This window comes from Corythoichthys intestinalis, chromosome 21, assembly GCF_030265065.1.
Source record: "Corythoichthys intestinalis isolate RoL2023-P3 chromosome 21, ASM3026506v1, whole genome shotgun sequence".
In the NCBI taxonomy this organism is placed as follows: Eukaryota; Metazoa; Chordata; class Actinopteri; order Syngnathiformes; family Syngnathidae; genus Corythoichthys; species Corythoichthys intestinalis.
The window spans coordinates 6,126,664-6,147,496 of record NC_080415.1 but is presented as its reverse complement, the minus strand read 5'-3'; the positions used below and the strand labels follow the sequence as shown (position 1 = coordinate 6,147,496).

At 39.1% G+C, this 20,833-nt stretch overlaps 1 protein-coding gene across 1 annotated transcript in view; it reads left to right on the top strand.

Moving 5' to 3' along the window:
- Nucleotides 1–18,616, top strand: part of reep3b (receptor accessory protein 3b) — a 53,118-nt gene extending 34,502 nt beyond the window's left edge. The window contains exons 7-8 of the mRNA XM_057825785.1: nucleotides 7,578–7,711; nucleotides 7,777–18,616. Coding sequence (XP_057681768.1) covers nucleotides 7,578–7,711; nucleotides 7,777–7,848 — 206 coding nt within the window. The 3' untranslated portion in view covers nucleotides 7,849–18,616. The remainder of the gene's footprint in view (nucleotides 1–7,577; nucleotides 7,712–7,776) is intronic.
- The last annotated feature ends 2,217 nt before the right edge of the window (nucleotides 18,617–20,833 follow it).

The window sequence follows — 20,833 nt, the reverse complement described above, 5'->3', positions numbered from 1 at the left end:
TTTGATGGGCGTCTGGCATGAACTGCTCGCTTCAGGTCCCGCCACAGCATTTCAATGGGATTTAGGTCAGGACTTTGACTGGGCCAGTCCAGAACACGAATCTTCTTCTTTTTCAGCCATTCCTTGGTTGTATTGCTAGTTGTTGCATGATCCACCTTCTGCCAAGCTTTAACTTCAAAACAGATGGCGTCAGGTTATGTTCTAGGATTTGACAATATTCCTCAGAATTCATGATTCCCTGGACTATGTGGAGTTGTCCAGGTCCTGAGGATGAAAAGCAAGCCCAGATCTTGACATTCCCACCTCCATGCTTCACTGTTGGGAGAAGGTTCTTTTGGTGGTATGCAGTGTTGACTTTTCGCCAGACATGGCGGTTTTGGTTGTGACCAAACAGTTCAATTTTGCACCTACATCAGTTGATGAAAACTCTTAATTTAGTCTCGACAACACAACTGTTAAAAAAACAAAAAAAAAAACTACCGAATTGATTGATTAGGAAATCAGGTTGAAATAATAGAAAATTCCAAAATGTTGAGGGGGTTCACAAACTTTTGAGCAGCACTGTACCTCATAAGTATTATTTAACCATTACTGAATGTTTTTTGGACCCTTATTGTAAAGTGTAGCACATGTGTCCTTTAACTAAGAAATTATGAATGCTTAAGTTAACAAACCCTTGAGGTGTCCCTTTATCAAACTTTTTACAGGCTGAAGATCTGTCAAGTGGCTACTAAGGTTGTTGTATTTGCCTTGGTCTTCTGGGGTTCTAAGCACAACTTACTCTTGGGGCCCTTTGGACGGATCAGCAGCGACAATTAATCACAAGTACTGGCGACGCAGAAGCCCAAAATGTAAATGTGACTGACAAAGTACCGTTACAGCTATGGATAATTTCTGTGTCCATCAGCATCACAGTAGGGGTCTTTGGCTCCACCCCAAAATTTAAATTTTTTAATTCTGCAATTTCCTGCCGCATCATGCGTCTTGATTTGAAATGGTTTGCTTAAATCATTGTATTTACACAACACTATAAAGTGATTAGTAATATTAATAAACAAATAGACCGTTTAAACACAAGATCAGATAAGAGTGAGTCTGCAGTATTCATAAATTATATAATAAAAGGACCAAATGAAAATATCTGATGTTAATTATTGCATCTACACTGCTGGCCAGAAGTATTGGCACCCCTGCAATTCTGTCAGATAATGCTCAATTTCTCCCAGAAAATGGTTGCAATTACAAATGCTTTGGTAGTAATATCTTCATATATTTTTCTTGCATTGAAAAAACACAAAAGACAATGAAACATTTTTTTTAAATCAATATAATTTAACAGAAAACTCGGGCCAGACAAAATGGGCCAGACAAAAGTATTGGCACCCTCAGCCTAATACTTGGTAGCACAACCTTTAGACAAAATAATTATGAACAACCCCTTCCGGTATCCATCAATGAGTTTCTTACAATGCTCGGCTGGAATTTTAGACCATTTTTCTTTGGCAAACTGCTCCGGGCCTCTGAAATTAGAAGGGGGTCTTCTCCAAACTGCCTTATTTAGATCTCTCCACAGGTGTTATATGGGAATCAGGTCTGAACTCATTGCTGGCCATGTTAGAAGTCTCCAGTGCTTTCTCTCAAACCATTTTCTAGTGCTTTTTGAAGTGTGTTTTGGGTCATTGTCCTGCTGGCAGAGCCATGACCACTGAGGGAGACCCAGCTTTCTCACACTGGGCCCTCCATTATGCTGCAAAATTTGTTAGTAGTCTTCAGACTTCATAATGCCATGCACACGGTCAAGAAGTCCAGTGCCAGAGGAAGCAAAGCAACCCCAAAACATCAGGGAACCTCCGCCATGTTTGACTGTGGGGACCATGTTGTTTTCTTTGAAGTTCTTGTTTTTTCCCTGTAAACTCTATGTTGATGCCTTTTCCCAAAAAGCTCTACTTTTTTCTCATCTGACCAGAGAACATTCTTCCAAAACAATTTTAGCTTTCTCAGGTAAGTTTTGGCAAACTCCATTCTAGCTTTTTATGTCTCTTGGTTAAAAGTGGAGTCTTCCTGGGTATCCTACCATAGAGTCCCTTTTCATTGAGATGCCGACGGATAGTACGGGTTGACACTGTTGTACCCTTAGACTGCAGGACAGCTTGAACTTGTTTGGATGTTAGTCGAGGTTCTTTATCCACCATCCGCAAAATCTTTCGTTGAAATCTCTCGTCAGTTTTTCTTTTCCGTCCACATCTAGGGAGGTTGGCCACAGTGCCATGGGCTTTCTTTGGAGATAGCCTTGAGATTGCCCATGCTTCCTCCCAATTTTGCTTCTCAAGTCCTCGGACAGTTCTTTGGTCTTCTTTCTTTTCTCCGTGCTCAATGTGGTTCACACAAGGACACAGGGCAGAGATTGAGTCAACTTTAATCCATTTTTATTGGCTGCAAGTGTGATTTAGTTCGTGCCACCACCTTTTATGTGCCACAGGTAAGTAAGAGGTGCTGTTAATTACACAAATTAGAGAAGCATCACATGATTTGTCAAAGGGTGCCAATACTTTTGTCCGGCCCATTTTTTGAGTTTTGTGTAAAATGATAAAGATTTAATTTTTTTCCCATTCTCTTTTGTGTTTTTTTTTATTGCAAGCAAAATAAATGAAAATATTCAAAGGTATAATTTAGCATGTACAGGGTGACCCAAAAAAAGTTTACACTCAGTTGACTGCTTGTTTAAAAGCCATTGAAACATATCTAAATAGGTTGTCATGCTTAAGTGATTCATTAAGGTCACTCAATGCAGCTGGTAATCTCTCATCTCTACAATTCCTGTGCTTCTGCTGAAAATGAAGAAAACTTTAGCTGTACCTGAATTGCTGCGTGCCGGTCTGACACCTACTGAGATTGCAGCAAATCTGAGAATATCCAGATGTGCAGTCTACAAAGTTAAAAAGAAGCTGAAAGATACTGGAACAGCCTCACGAAAACCTGGGTCTGGAAGTGCCGATCTGTGCGGACCAAAAAGTTGATTGACAAGGTGAAATGTGGCCACCCCAGAGTCCAGCTCTCAATCCCCTGGATTATAGCATATGGGCAACTGTGGAGGACAGTGCCTGTAAGAAGCCACAAACTTCTGTGGCAGCCTTGGAGAGGTCCATTGTTAGATCTTGGGAAAAGATGACAGCATCCTACATAAAGAAGACCTGTCAAGCGTTCCGCAGGCGCCTGGAGGCTGTTGTGACACTTAAGGGAGGACACATTGAAAAATAGAGTGTACTGTACATGTTCTTTACAATAATGTATAATTTGTGATTAAATTCTAATTCTAAGATGAATAAACATGGCATTTAAGTTTCATTATGGCAGTGTAAACTTTTTTTTTGGGTCACCCTGTATAATCCTTTGTTGCTGCCAATGAATACAGTATACTGTAGGCATGCAGAATGCACATTAGGTGGTGCTAAACCAAAAAATAGATGGTAAATTTATTGTTTATTTTATTAAATTTGGCACTCAGCAAAAAAAAGTCGAGAAACAAAGTATTTATCATGAGTAACAAAACAATGAGGGTGATATAGATTTCATATTGGCTAGATTTGAATTTACCAGCAACATCAACACTTCCCATTTCAACAGATAAAGAGGTAGGAGTTTCTCCTGATGATTAAAAATAATTACTTTTCAACATTCAATTTTTAATGATGAAGCTATTAAAACAACGAGCAAAATAACTGGTACGAGATTAAAAGGGTTTTTTTATGCACATAATTTTAATCATTAATTTACAAGCAATCAGTGTCAGGCATTACCATAATCTTCAGTGATGTCAGGAATATCTTGGGATTTGGATGGCATTCCACTTCCAGGGTCAAAATCTTTTTCAAAAGCTCCTGTGCAGCTAAAGATGCATTCCAGGCCTTGTGTTCTTGTGGACGCTAACTTTGAAGTCCTACGTCATTCGTGAATAGATCGTCTTAAAACTTATGAGCATCGATCGAGGGGAACTTTTTTTTTTTTTTGTATCAGGGCTGATTATTTAATTGTGAACTTAGGGGTGTCTGAGTTTCCTCTAGGTTACAAGTTAACCAGTAGAGGGCATACGCGCACAGCACATGGATTTAGGGTGCCTGTGTTGCCTGTAGGTCAGCAGTCAGCCAGCTGGGGCCTCCAGCTTGTAGTGTGCTGGGGCACGCTCCTGCTTGAAATCAAGACATCAATTACAACTCTCTGCTTCTTTAACATATGAAGTTAGTAAGCCTCGAACTCTATGAACTCATGGAGTGGAGGAAAAGGCCTTTGGTCATCTACAGCAGAGATCCCCATTCACTGGGCCAGGCAGTCCGTGTTGCATTTGCTACTGGGCCACACAGAAATAATTAATAATTTATTGGGCTGTCAAACTATTAAAATTTTTAATCAAGTTAATCACAGCTTAAAAATTAATTAATCATAATTGACTGCAATTCAAGCCATCTCTAAAATATGTCATGTTTTTCTGTAACTTATTGTTGGAATGGAAAGATAAGACACAAGACGGATACATACATTCATCATACTGTACATTAGTACTGTATTTGTTTATTATAACAATAAATCCACAGATGGCATTAACATTATTAACATTCTTTCTGTAAAAGGGATCCACGTATAGAAAGACTTGTAGTTCTTAAAAGATAAATGTTAGTACAAGTTATAGTAATTTTATATCAGAACCCCTGTTAATGTTTTCATTTTAATAAAATTTGTAAAATTTTCAATCAAAAAATAAACTAGTAGCTGGCCGTTGTTGACGTCGCCGAGTGGTGACGTCACAAGGGCTCCCTGCAATTCTTCCACAGTGTCTTTAGCTACGTAAGGTAGTGATTGAAATACACCACAAGGTGTCAATGGCGAGTTTTAAATTATTTAGAAATCAAGCCAATGAGTGTGTTTTGTCCCTCGACTGACGCCGTGGTTCCCTGTTTACTGGTCCATCCGTTGTATTTCACGTTCATTTGAGTGCTGGCTTCACAACGTACGAGACCTCTGATAGTTTGTATATTTTGACTAAATATTGCCATGCAGTGTATTTATTGAGCTAAACGAAATGTTTGAATAGAGTTTGACCAAAGTCTGAGTAAGCTTTATGTGTATTGTGCATAGCTATTTTGAATAGGAATCCAGTTCACTTTGCATTGTTTTTGTGAACATTTTTTTTTTTTTTTTTTTTTTTTTTTTTGAGAGATTATTTTTTGTTATGCTTTCACTAAATGATACTTATGTTTGTTGTGAAGGAGATGCCGAAGCCAATAAACGGCGCGGTCCAATGAACGCTTGTGTCCACTCACCTTTCTATGCCTCTTATCTCTCAATGTGCAAAAAAACGGCATTATTGTAATCCGTTTGAAGCAACACATGAGCGGGTCATTCCGCGCATGCGTTAAATGCGTCAAATATTTTAACATGATTAATTCAAAAAATTAATTACCGCTCGTTAACGCGATAAATTTGACAGCACTGATAATTTATCAACAAGAGCATTTTGGCCGAATTAACTTTAGCCTGTGCCTCTTGACACACCAATATGTCTGTCTGATATAGAGCTATAATAATAAAACTGGATAGAATGTCATCATACAAATCCATTGAAGCTAGCATCTATTTTTGGTTTTAATATCTATGTGCGTTTGTTCTCGATAATGACGTGTTACGTAGGCGTATAAAATATGTTCCGGTAATAATAAGCCTACACGCTAGCAAAGATGACTGAAAAACAAGCTCCTTTGGACAGGTTTTTTACAGGGTAAAGGCCAACCGCAAAGAAAACGAAAACTTATTTCAACAGACTATACCAAGAATCCTACCTAAAATATGGGTTTATGGTCTGCTTATTATGTGGCCAAAAGCTAGCAAACGAGGCAATTCAGCCTTCACAGGTTCTTCAGTACATAAGAGATGACAAACCCTGGAATACTTTGGAATTTTTTTGTAAAGAAAAAAGCGCAAAAAACGAAGGACAGAAACAATTTCTCAGGGCCACTACATCAACAAATGCTAATGCCATGAGAGCATCATACCTCGTGGCGAACCGTATAGCTAAAGCAGCGCTTCTTAACCTTTCTAAAGGTACCGAACCCCACAAGTTTCACATGTGGATTCACCGAACCATTCGGAATTGGATAATAAAGCAATTTTTTCAAATTCTAAACAATTTATCAAAGCAAACAAGCTAATTATTCAGCAAATTCCCATTCAAAGTTCTTCTCATTTTGACTGCATGTTCTATAAACAGGTCAAATTTTGAGAACTCACTGCTGTTGTATTCCCTCATACCAGGTGTGAGTCAACCTTCCACTGAGCAAACCAGTTCCTCCTCCCATTAGATCCAGGACTAGCAGTTAAAAGAAATGGATTAAGCCTGTAAATTGGGATCAGCGTACGAAAATAGGGCTCTGTGTTTCTTTACCGTCGCCGAACCCCTTCGACTTACTCACCGAACCTTTAGGGTTCGATCGAACCCAGTTTAAGAACCAGTGAGCTAAAGCTAAGAAACCTTTCACGATTGAAAAAGAACTAAAGGATGATTTATGGTAACAGCGAAGCGACGCCATAGACCCTACGTCGCCATTGAGCGTCAAGGTAACGCGTAACTATGTAATTCACTGCCATGCCAATAGAGGGGTGTGGCTTTGTCTCTGTACGGTTTTGGGGGACTTGTTTTACGGTTTTGAAGTGATTTTTCTTTTGAAAATATTTCATTTTTGTTTGAAGCAAATTATTTTTTGATTAAATAATAAAGACACAAATGTCCTCGCCAAAATGTGGTCCTAATGCAAAACTACATTACTTCAATCAAAAAAGTTGTTTCAATCAAAAAAACACTTGACTTCAATCAAAAAGAAATTTTTTAATCAAAGAAAAATAGTTTTCAAGTGCATTTTTTGGAGTTTCAAATCTATTTTTGCCTTCAAACTCATTTTTTTTTTGATAGAACTGATTTTTTCTTGAATTCAAAATATATTTTTTGATTGAAGTGGCTTTTTTTTTTTGATTGAAGCAACTTTTTTTTGATTGAATAATGAAAGACACAAATCTACCTGCATTGTCTATCTTGTCTTGATGAAAAAAGCTCAGTATAGTGAGTTACATTTTCCCTGCATTTTCAGTGCTATGAAAAAGTTTGTGTGCTCCTAAAAATGTTTAAGATTTTCCTTTGCAAATCAATGATTGTTTGGAACAAAAATTTCAGTTAAATATATCATACAGCAGATAAACACAGTAATATTTAAGAAGTGAAATAAAGTTTATTGGATAAACAGAAAATGCGTCATAATTATTTAAACAAAAATAAACCGCTGCATAAATTTAGGCACCCCGTCATGTAATTTTATATTTGCTCTATTTTTCTGCCACATCACACCGGTCCGTAGGGCAAAAAACATCAACAGCTTTCTTGACAGTTTTCAGTCCTTTTGTTGCTTGTTTCTGTCATAAGGCAGCTGAGGCTATGAGTTATGACCGACAGACATGCGGACATTGTTTAAACTATTGCTCACAGCCTCACACTAAGAAAGCTCCCTAAAAGAGGTGCTTGTGCTGTGTGTCTTCAGAATACTTCTATGACCAGGATGACAGGAGCGATGACGAGGCCGAACCAATTTTCTCTGAAGATGAGGCTGTTACTCAAAAAGGACTGAGGCGATCTCAGAGTGTGAAGCTGACACGGTCCAGAATCCGTAAAGATGTAAGTAACGTCTTTTGCGACCAAAAAAGAAAAAGTGTCTTATTATTTTTCTACCCTGTCATTAGGCTCGGTATGGATCCCTCAAGATTAAGGGGAAGAAAAGACCAGCATTGAGTTCACTAAACTATGGCGTGTGACAAGACTTCTCATACATGGGTACAAATCAGAGTTGTGAAAGATCATATATATGTCTGAAATTTGACTGTTGAATATTTTTATATACAGTATGTATGCAGTGAGTCTGAAAGGTATATGCACCTCTGTTAAAATGGCAGGTTTCTTCTTTAAATATTAAAAAAAAAATTGAAAACCATTTCCGTCAACCCTTTCAGGGACAGTGGTCACAACAGTGGACAGCTGTTCGAAGTTTGACACTGAAGACCGTTAACCTTTTATAGGGCAAGTGATTATTTTTGGTCATTTAAAGAACAACTTAAATATGAACAATTATTATTATTATATATATTTCTAAATTATTCATAATTATTGTAGTTATTCTATTACCGTATTTTCCACACTATAAGGCACACCTTAAATGAATGGCCTGCAGCTTTTTGTCCAGTGCGGCTTATTTGTTGCTTTATTTAGGTTAATAGGTAACACTTTACTTGACAGCGGTGTCATAAGACTGTCATAAGACAGTCATAATTATGACATGACACTATTATAGGCATTACTGATTGCTCATGACAGATGTCATTAAATGTCATCTGGCAAATTATGTCACTAATTCCATTTATGTCCAGCTCTGATCTTTTACATCCATTTAAAAGTGAGCTAATTTGCCGGGTACATTAACTCATTTGCTCCCAGAAACGTATAAATACATTCTATTTTTAAATGCTTCACTGTCCCAAAAACGTATTTATACGTCTTTTGCGGTTATTTTTATTTATTTATTTTTTTTTTAATAAAAAGCATATATAGCTTCCCCTGTATCTGAGAAACAAGGAACAACGCTCCAAACCCATTTTAAAGCAATAAAACTGGCCACTGGAAGGCAGTAGCGCATTTTGTAAGACCTGGCAACCAGATTCAACAGCAATGAACGGCCGGGCAACATGGTCGGAGCGCTGGCGGCATGATGCCAGGCGGCGCTCCGACCGAACAAAACAGCCGAGAGGACGCCTGGGAGGCCAGGGGCTGCGTGACCGAGCAAAACGAGTGAGACCCCCAGTGCAGCGGCTCTCCGAGCAGACCCCGCAGAAACGCAAAAATAATCCGTCTTTGTGAGACAGACAAAGATGAGGGAAAAGTTTACACGGCTGACGCTGCGACAACTGCGTCATCTCGGCAGCAAACCGTCATCTCTCAGTAGTCATGTGTGAATAAATTGTTACATTGCTATCAAAAGCTCTATTTGTCTGGTTGTTCATGGTATTTTGTAAATGGAAAACATTATTCAGATTTTTGGGATGTAACTAATGCAAAAAATAGCTTTGTTAAAATCAAAGTTATGTTTGAAATGTATGCGTTTACAAAAAGCTAATTTCTCCGTTTTTTCATCAGAAATTGGAAAATTGCTCAAACTAAGCTATTTTCTAATGCTGATTTCTAAAGATTGGAAAAAGATATAACTTACTTTTTTCTGCTGAAAGAAGAGAGTCTAATCTTTCTTTTGGTGGGTTCCATGTTTATATAGCAATAGAACAGAATTTTCTGTGGGCCTTGCAAAATCAGTCAAAATCCAGAAAAACGGCCGGGAGCAAAGGGTCTTGCTCTGGTGAAAATGGCTGGGAGTGAATGAGTTAAATGGCATCTGCTATCAGGATTCATTAATGCTTATGACAGTGTCATCTCATTATTATGATTGTCTTTTGGCGCCACTGTCAAAGAAAGTGTTACCAAATACCATTACTTGCAATTATTGAAACAACTGGAACAGTAACTGAAGAAATAATTAACACAGGACATGAATTTTGATTGTTATTTACCTGTAGCGCTGCAATGCATGCTAGGAGGCATGTTGGACAACAACAGTAGTGGCAGCAGAGGTTGACCGTCTCCCCCAAGGGAGCAGAAATTAAATTTTGCAGCCAATTGGTTCAAAGCTTCATGGTTGTTCATTTGGTCTTATGACATACAGTGAGGACAACTGCGGCTTATAGTCCAGTGCGTCTTATCTATTTAAAAAATGCCGTTTTCGTGTCAAATTTGGTGGGTGGCGGCTTAAAGTCAGGTGCGCCTTATAGTGCGAAAATTACCACAATACTATAGTATGAAATAACATTTTAAGATAGATTTTTTTCCCCCCATAGTATTTAACTCTTTTCATGCCATTGACGGTGTTAGCACGACCAATCCATTTAAACTGGGCAGAATAGCCTTGAAGACTTACCTTCCATTGCCGCTGACGGTGCTAGACGTGCAATTTATTTTGACTGGGGGGGCCGAATAAACGAACGTTAATGGCAGCCAATGGGTCAAATGAGTGTCCTGGAAGGGTTTAAAAAAAAAAAAAAAAACTGAATTGCAAGCAACACATTTAAACAGGGGTGTGAAGACTCTTTATCCACTGAATACAAGTACGTGTGTATTTTAAGTCCATCCGTCATTTTTTTCCCTACTATTTCACTTAACGTGGAATATATGACGTATCAATGCTTTTAACCACAAAAAAGTACTAGTCCTTCTAAAAAAAAATAGCATATTGTGATAAAGTTAATTATTTTCTGTAATGTACTAATAAACATTCGACTTTCATATATTTTAGATTCATTAGACGCAGCTGAAGTAGTTCGCCTTTTATTGTTTTAATATTGATGATTTTTACAAAAAAGTCAAGAAATACCAAAAATCCCTATCTCAAAAGATTAGCATAGCAAAGAAGCTACTAATTTAATCATCTGAATCCACGAATTAACTCAAAACCCCTTCGAAAAATTCCTGAGGCTTTTAAAAACTCCCAGTCTAGTTCATTACTCAAAACCGCAATCATGGGCAAGACTGCCGACCTGAATGCTGTCCAAAAGGCCATCATTGACACCCTCGAGCAAGGGGCTAAGACACAGAAAGAAATTTCTGAGCGAATAGGCTGTTCCCAGAGTGCTGTATCAAGGCACCTCAGTGGGAAGTCTGTGGGAAGGAAAAGGTGTGGCAGGAAACGCTGCACAATCAGAAGACTGGACCGCACCCTGAGAAAGATTGTGGAGAAGGGCCGATTCCAGACCTTGGAGGACCTGCAGAAACCTGGAAATGGGCTACAGGTGCAGCATTCCCCAGGTCAAGCCACTTATGAACCTGAAACAGCGGCATAAGCGCCTGACCTGGGCTACAGAGAAGCAGCACTGGACTGTTGCTCAGTGGTCCAAAGTACTTTTTTCAGATGAAAGCAACTTTTGCATGTCATTCGGAAATCAAGGTGCCAGAGTTTGGAAGAAGACTGGGGAGAAGGAAATGCCAAAATGCCTGAAGTCCAGTGTCAAGTACCCACAGTCAGTGATGGTCTGGGGTGCCATGTCAGCTGCTGGTGTTGGTCTACTGTGTTTTATCAAGGGCAGGGTCAATGCAGCTAGCTATCAGGATATTTTGGAGCACTTCATGCTTCCATCTGCTGAAAAGCTTTATGGAGATGAAGATTTCATTTTTCAGCACGACCTGGCACCTGCTCACAGTGCCAAAACCACTGGTAAATGGTTTACTGACCATGGCATTACTGTGCTCAATTGGCCTGCCAACTCTCCTGACCTGAACCCCATAGAGAATCTGTGGGATATTGTGAAGAGGAAGTTGAGAGACACCAGACCCAACACTGTGGATGAGCTTAAGGCTGCTATCGAAGCATCCATAACACCTCAGCAGTGCCACTGGCTGATTGCCTCCATGCCACGCTGTATGGAGGCAGTCATTTCTGCAAAAGGATTCCTGACTAAGTATTGAGTGCATAGCTGATATAATTAATTTGTTTGACTTTTTTTGTATTAAAAAACACAGTTTTGAATTGGTCGGATGAAATTTGGTAATTTTTTGAGATAGAGATTTTTTTTTTTTTCTTGACGTTTTTGCCAAAATAATCAATATTAAAACAATAAAAGGCTTGAAGTACTTCTGTTGTGTGTAATGAATCTAAAATATATGAAAGTCTAATGTTTATCAGTACATTACAGAAAATAATGAACTTTATCACAATATGCTATTGTTTTAGAAGGACTAGTAACTTGCCAAGGCTCCTTATGACATCACCTACAAGTTTTAGGTTTGAATGATTATTGTGGATACAGGGCACAGTTGTGCATGTTGTAATGCCATACCTGTGAGATGGATGCTCACTGACACAAATTATGTGAACAATATGTGTGTGGGCCTTTGGTATGGAAAAACGTAGAGAGAACTTTGATCCACCTCATGAAAAATGGGAGCAAAAACAAGAATTTTACATGATTTAGTTTTGAACATATTCTGCTTTTAACATGTATTTGAGTTTGTTTCTTTCATATTTTTGGATTAGAAGGGCTTTTATATTATTCATTCATTCATTCATAGCTTTTTTGCAAATGCATCTCATCCCAAAGCGCAAAAAAAAAAAAAAAAAGTAATAACTGCTGTTTTGTTGCTTGTCATCTCAATTTTTAAGTAATGGACTTGCAAGTTGGACACGGCACACCAACTTTTTTTGTCCTTAATGAATCGTTTTATTGTTGCAGCCTTCAGTGAAAGGAACGGCGTTGTGACATTTCAAAGGAGAAACTGTCGTTGTTCCTGTTACTTTATTGGGCTGTCAGACTTTCCATTTCTATATAAATTGAAGGATGGAGACTGTTGAAGGTTGATGGCTTTTTTTTTTTAATGAATAGTTTGATCATGGCTATTTTCTCAGTCGTGAAATGGGGCATTACAGTGCCATGAAAAAGTATTTGCCTTCTTTTGAAATTCTTATTCTTTTGCATTTTCCAACTGTAATGTGTCAGATCATCAAATTATATGAATATAAAGCAGCGATAACCCAAGTATGCATGAATTGTAGTTTTTGGATTATTTCATTTTCCCCACTCAGCAGCACTAGTTGAACTCAAGCATTCTCTAAAACTTTTTCATCCCTGCCGTGATATTCTCGACAATTTGTCCTTGCAGAATTTTCCATTCAGAAACACTGGATTATTTTCAAGCTTTAACAGCCTTTAAAAAAAAAAAAAAAAAAAAAAAAAAAAAGATTTAACAGCATTTCAGTCAGATGGAAATACAGTGAGGAAAATAAGTATTTGAACACCCTGCGATTTTGCAAGTTCTCCCACTGAGAAATGATGGGTGGGTTTGAATTTTTCATGGTAGGTGCTTGTGCACTGTGGGAGACAATCTAAAGAAAAAAATCCAGAAATCTCACTGTATGATTTTTTAAAAACAATTTATTTGTATTCTACTGCTGCAAATAATTAGTTGCCTGAAAAAGTCCAACGAATAAGTGGAGTGGAGGTGAACTTTTTGACCTGTTTAAGGCGGTTAGCTGCAAATAAACACCTGTCCACCCCATACAATCAGGAAGACTCCAATTCCTAACATGGTGCAGACCAAATAGCTGTCCAAAGACACCAGAGACAGTATTGTAGACCTCGACAAGGCTAAACAGGGTTAAGGGGCAATTGCCGAGCAGCTTGGTCATATAATATCCACCGTTGGAGCAATTATAAGAAAATGGAAAAATCTAAACATGACTGTCAATCTCCCTCGGATCTGGGCTCCATGCAAGATCTACCTCGTAGGGTTTCAATGATCCTAAGAATGGTAAAGAATCAGCCAAGAACTACATAGGAGGAGCTGGTCAATGACCTGAAAGGAGCTGGGACCACCATTTCCAAGGTTACTGTTGGTAATACACGAAGACGTCACAGTTTAAAATCATGCTAGCACAGAAGGTTCCCCTGCTTAAACCAGCACATGTCCAGGCCCATTTTAAGTTTGCCAATATCCATTTGGATGATCCAGAGCAGGGGTCCCCAACCTCCGGACCGTTACCGGTCTGTGGCGCATTTGCTACCGGGCCGCAAAAAAAAAAAAAAAAATTATTAACAACTGCATTCTGGCTGAATTAACTTTGGTGTGTGCCCCTTAACACACCAATATCCCTGTCTACTCTAGATATAATACTACAGGATAGAATGTCGTCATAGAAATCCATTAATTGGACTGCTAGCAGTACATCTTGTTTTGTATATCTATGTGTGCTTGTCCTCGATAATAACGTATGACGCTGGGCAGGCGCATCACAATTGTTCCTGGAAATAATTAGCACCCACACTAGATTGACTGAAAAACAGACCTAATTGGACAGCTTTTTTACTGGGAAAAGGGGCACCTGACGAGCCAGAATACAAAATACTCTTTCCACTCCCTTAAGACTGACGAACTGCGAAGGTGTGGATTTATAACCCGTTTGTGAAAAAAACGAGTGATTCGAGCATGTCTGTGCAACAGGAGGATCAGGTTGTAAGGATCGCAAATAATGGCTACCTTAAACGTACTGTACATTTGAGACAACAACTCTACTGAGGTTCTGGATTAAAGTAATTCTGGAATATCTTGACATCGCTAGGAGAGCATTGAAAACCATGCTACAATTTCCATTATCGTATCTTTGTGAAGCGGGCTTCTTCATTCACCTATCACACATTGATGGAACCATCTCGTCTCAACGAAACAAGCTCAGGTCTCCCAATGATTCAGCGGGTGAGTTATATTTTCCCCGCACTTAACACGACGGGGCTAAAAACAAATGTTATTTTTATATTTGCTTTTTTTTCTGCCACACATTGCCGGTGTTCTGACACATTTTGCATGCACGTGATGTTAAAAATGGCCGCGAATGCAGCGATTCCAAAGTAAATACACTTTAAACTTTCTTTCAAGAAAGGAATATTAACTTACGTTTGATCATGGACGGACATGTAGAAAAGTTCTCAGACACATCCTGTCACGTTAGCTGCACACAACAACTGCTCGCCGCTCTCTCACTTAACGACTTTGCCATGTCGTTAAGCATTAATTAACACGATTTTCGTGTTGCACATGTATGTTTATGATGTAAATAGTTGTTTTTAGCACCGTTGGATAACATTGAGAGTCACAACTGAATATAAAAGAGGGCTTTTTCACCGCCACAAAAGCTTTGGGAGCAAAATTATATAAGGGTGCAAAATTTGAGAGAACATCGGTCTGTGAAAAAAGGACCCAAATCACACGGGTCCATGGTGCAAAAAAGGTTGGGGAACCCTGATCCAGAGGACTCGTGGGAGAAAGTCATGTGGTCATATGAGATTAAAATGGAACTTTTTGGTCTTAATTCCACTCATAGTGTTTGGAGGAAGAAGTATGATGAGTACTATCCTAAGAGCACCATCCCTTCTGTGAAGCATGGGGGTGGTAGCATCATGCTTTGGGGGTGTTTTTCTGCATATGAAACTAGAGAACTGCGCGTTACTAAAGAGAGGATGACCAGGGCCATGTATTGTAGGATTTTGGGGGAATAACCTCCTTCTCTCAGTTAGAGCATTGAAAATGGGTCGCGACTAGGTCTTCCAACATGACAGTGACCCAAAGCTGACGGCCAGAATAACCTAGCCTGGAACTCCAGACTCTGGGACTCCAGACTCTAGACACTCTCAGACTCCAGAGTCTGGGACCCAACACCTTATTGGCCTGTCAAGCCTGAACATAACAGTCCGTGCCATCAGATTCGTTTATTTACGTGACGTGTTTTTAACGAGCAACGTCACTCTTGCGTGTCGGAAGTCGTCTCCACAACAACACAGATGGCAAACGGGAAAGCCGAGAACATGTTCCTATAAGCGGTAAATTCAGTTTTAAATGACCAAAAGCACATTGAGTCGCTAAACCAAAAGTCTCGCGCTAGCCATGTTGAATAAACTTTCCTGTTCTCCGCTCTCGTCATATGTTTACGTCCTCGCACTAGAGTTTCTTGTCGCTTTACCAACGTGATGTCCGCCCCTCGCTGATTGGTCCACTCCGCTGCCTGTTTGCTGAGGCTTGCTCCGCCCTGGTAATTTGATCTGCTGAACAGTCGCCAGACTCTATCGCTGGAACAGCGGTGAGTCTGGAGTTCCAGGCTAAGAATAACCAAGTAGTGGCTTTGTAAAAAGCATATAAAGGTTCTGCAGGGGCCTAGCCAGTCGCCAGACCTAAACCCAATAGAAAATCTTTGGAGGAAGCTCAAACTCCGTATTTCCCAGTGACAGTTCAGAAACCTAATTGATCTAGAAAAAATCTGTGTGGAGCATTGGTGCAAAATCCCTGCTGCAGTCTGTTAAAAGTTATAGGAAACATTTGACCTCTGTAATTGTAATCAAAGGCTACTGTATCAAATATTAACATTGATTTTCTCACGTGTTCAAATACTTATTTGCAGCAGTATAATACAAAAATAAATTGTTAAAAAAGTCTTCCTGATTGTATGGGGTGGACAGGTCTTTATATAAAGCTAACTGCCTCAAACAGGTCAAAAAGTTCACCTCCATTCCACTTATTCGTTGGACTTTTTAAAGGCAAATTATTATTTGCAGCAGTATAATTCAAATAAAAAAATTTAAAAAATCATACTGTGTGAGTTCTGATTTTTTTTTTTTAAGATTGTCTCTCACAGTGGTCAAGCAGCTACCATGAAAATTTCCAACCCGCCCATCATTTCTAAGTGGGAGAACTTGCAAAATCGCAGGGTGTTCAAATACTTATTTTCCTCACTGCACTTAATTCTCGAACGATAAAAAAGTATGTTCTCCGAGGTCCCCACTATTTCAGTAGTACTGTGTTAATGTATTTGAGCAGCTGCGTTCAACTACCTTTTTTGAGATATTCTAGCTAATTTGATTTTTCAGAGGGGTTTTGTTTACTTGATTTCTGAATTGAACAGGTAAACAGGCTTTTTCTTAAACATTAAGTTGCAAAACAATTTGTAAAGGGAGCAAATACTTTCTCAGCACTGTACGCAGTTTTCATTTCCTTGACAGGTCAAGGACAGTGAATATATTGGGAATGACTTAAGGTATTTCTAAAGTATGTCAAAACACATGGTCTCCAGCCTCATGAATACAAATGAATTATTTTTTAACAGTAATTTCACAGCACACAAATTGTTCCGGTTTACGGCTTTGGTGAGCTGTCATAACAAGCCAAATCTTGTGTCATAGTGTCCATGCAATGCACATAACTGACTAATTATATACCAAAGCTTTTTGTACTTAGTGTAGCTCAGGTTTTGAATAACTGTTTTGTGGCTTACTGGATTGTAAATGTAATAAAAATTTCCCATTTTTCTCTGGGCAACGGAGTCATTGTTATTTGACTGTAATGATCCTCTCTTTCAAGACGAGTCATAGATATTACACAATGTTCCCGCAGATTTTCTGTGTGCGCAAATTTATTTAATGGACTAGGGATGTCCACGATCCGATTGCGGCATTTTTCAGATGATCGGAATTGTGTGAAAAGGATCGGGCTTTTAATCGAAAAAGAAATACAGTGGGGCAAATAAGTATTTAGTCAACCACCAATTGTGCAAGTTGTCCTACTTGAAAAGATTAGAGAGGCCTGTAATTGTCAACATGGGTAAACTTCAACCATGAGAGACAGAATGTGGAAAAGAAAAACAGAAAATCACATTGTTTGATTTTTAAAAAATTTATTTCCAAATTAGAGTGGAAAATAAGTATTTGGTCACCTACAAACAAGCAAGATTTCTGGCTGTCAAAGAGGTCTAACTTCTAACAAGGTCTAACGAGGCTCCACTCGTTACCTGTATTAATGGCACCTGTTTTAACTCATTATCGGTATAAAAGACATCTGTCCACAACTTCAGTCAGTCACACTCCAAACTCCACTATGGCCAAGACCAAAGAGCTGTCGAAGGACACCAGAGACAAAATTGTAGACCTGCACCAGGCTGGGAAGACTGAATCTGCAATAGGTAAAACGCTTGGTGTAAAGAAATCAACTGTGGGAGCAATTTTTAGAAAATGGAAGACATACAAGATCACTGATAATCTCCCTCGATCTGGGGCTCCATGCAAGATCCCACCCTGCAGAGTCAAAATGATAACAAGAACGGTGAGCAAAAATCCCAGAACCACGCGGGGGGACCTACTGAATGATCTACAGAGAGCTGGGACCACAGTACCAAAGGCTACTATCAGTAACGCAATGCGCCGCCAGGGACTCAAATCCTGCACTGCCAGACATGTCCCTCTGCTGAAGAAAGTACACGTCCAGGCCCGTCTGCAGTTTGCTAGAGAGCATTTGGATGATCCAGAAGAGGACTGGGAGAATGTGTTATGGTCAGATGAAACCAAAATAGAACTTTTTGGTAGAAACACAGCTTCTGGTGTTTGGAGGAGAAAGAATACTGAATTGCATCCGAAGAACACCATACCCACTGTGAAGCATGGGGGTGGAAACATCATGCTTTTAGGCTGTTTTTTCTGCAAAGGGACCAGGACGACTGATCTGTGTAAAGGAAAGAATGAATGGGGCCAAGTATCGAGAGATTTTGAGTGAAAATCTCATTCCATCAGCAAGGGCATTGAAGATGAGACGTGGCTGGGTGACAATGATCCCAAACACACAGCCAGGGCAACAAAGGAGTGGCTTCGTAAGAAGCATTTCAATGTCCCGGAGTGGCCTAGCCAGTCTCCAGATCTCAACCCCATAGAAAATCTGTGGAGGGAGTTGAAGGTACATGTTGCCCAACGACAGCCCCAAAACATCACTGCTCTAGAGGAGATCTGCATGGAGGAATGGGCCAAAATACCAGAAACTGTGTGTGGAAAAACTTGTGAAGAGTTACAGAAAACGTTTGGCCTCCGTTATTGCCAACGAAGGGTACATAACAAAGTATTGAGATGAACTTTTGGTATTGACCAAATACTTATTTTCCACCATGATTTGCAAATAAATTCTTTAAAAATCAAACAATGTGATTTTCTGTTTTTTTTCCCTCATTCTGTCTCTCATGGTTAAGGTTTACCCATGTTGACAACTATAGGCCTGTCTAATGTTTTCAAGTGGGAGAACTTGCACAATTAGTGGTTGACTAAATACTTATTTGCCCCGATGTATATGGCGGAAAACACACACAAGGCTGAAAAAGCAGTTTCTGCTCTTGCACCCCTCTTAAAATTAAACTGCTGTATTTTAAGCCAAATAACCTGTTGTGTTTGATAGAACAGTATGTGTTTATGCAGCCATAGCAGGTTCATGGCGCATTAAATTTTGTCCATTTTACCCTGGAGACCCCGTTTATAGAGGTCGCGCAACCGCTTTTGTTTCAACCAAGCCATAAAAGGGAAGTAAGTATTCATTATTCGAAATGTTGGTCTTTTTTTAGCTTTGAATCATTTATAGATTACTAATATTTAGTTAAAAAAAAAACTACTTTAAAAAATTATTCACTCTTAAACAAATTCTGTCACATTGAAAAAAAATAGTGTCTCTAAATTAGTGACTGATATCTACCTCATAGCCCTCACTTGTATTTTTTTGTTGCTGTCACATTTTCCACAATGTTTTAGATGATAAATAATTGATACAAAGAAAGAAAATTTGAAAAAAATCGTTTAAAAGGTTGAATATTTGAAAAAGAAAATCTCGACCACTCCTTGATGTCTGCGATTTCTGCATTGCGACCTTTGTTATATTACAATGTTCCACCCGTGAAATCCCCCCAAAACCTGGCTGTGGCCATTCACAGCTGTGTCTTGACACTCGGTGATACATGCTAACATGGAGTTTTTGGATCGAAAAGGGGTAAGCACGCAATGATAGCTCGTTAAAATCATGGCGTCTTTAATTATGCTCTCTATTCCAGTTAGGGTTTTGCTGTTTAATTTTTTTTTAATGCCCTCCTGTTCAAAGTTTTACTTCCCCCAGAAAATTGAGATTTTAAGCTTTCCAATGACGTATCACACATGGATATAGGACAATTTTGAAATTTGGCCAAATTGAGGGTCTCAGAGCGGAATTTCAAGTCACCTGAGTGTTTTTCGCCATATATATATATATATATATATACTAGTTTATATATGAGAAAAATGAAACGCCATCCATCCAAAGAGCATGAGTACCCTCTAGTGGAGATAAAAAAAATAAATTAAAAAACCTGTTACGTTTGACTGGTATAATGGAGTCGCGGTTATTGTTGACGTCTCATTGGTGAAACTCAGACAGCCACTGTCTGCATTTCTGACAAAACTAAAGTCAATACGCAGAATAAAGAGGAAAAATGTAACAACGAGTGTTGCTCAAAGTAGTGGAGTAAGAGTAGCGTTTCTTCTTCACATATCTACTCAAGTAAAAGTAAGGCTTAGAAAAACTACTCTTAGATGTACATTTTCTCAAAAAGTTAAGTAAATGTGATGGAGTAAATGTAACAAGTTGGTCATTTGTCTCATGCTTGAAATAGGATGGTTTACGACAGCATTGTTTTCATTGTTTCATTGTTACTGCAAGACTGCAGTAAAGCGGATTCTTTTTATGAGAGAAAAATCACCATAGGCCCCAGAAGTTTAGTGCAAGTGGTGAAAAAAGGAAAAAAAATACACTTACCATGGAAATGAAATATGAGTATGCTGTGAGCTTCAGATCATTGTCATGTTGGAAGATCCAGCCACGACTCATCTTCAAATCTCTGACTGAGGGAAGGAGGTTGTGGCTCAATCTGACGATACATTTCACCATTCATCCTGTGCTTTATACAGTAAAGTGTCACCTTTGCCGAAAAATATGGTTTCCACCCCCATACTTCACAGTTGGGATGGTGTTCTTGGGATTGTACTCATCATTCTTTCTCCTCCACACATGAGAAGTAAAGTTTGCACCAAAAAGTTCCACTTTGGTCTCATCTGATCACATGACTCTCCAATGACCCTTCTGCATCATTCAGATGGTCCCTGGCAAACTTCACATGTACTGGCTTCAACAGGGGAACCTTCTGAGCAATGCATGACTTTAAACTAGAGATGCACGATAATATTGGTCACCGACAATTAGAGGTTAGATTTTGTGCCCGAACCCGAACCCGACCTCGGGTCGGGTCGGGCCCACAATTTAAGCATTCACGTTCGGGTCAGGTCGGGTCGGGCCGCCATGCCGGACTAATAAATTATTTAAAAAAAAAAAAAAAAA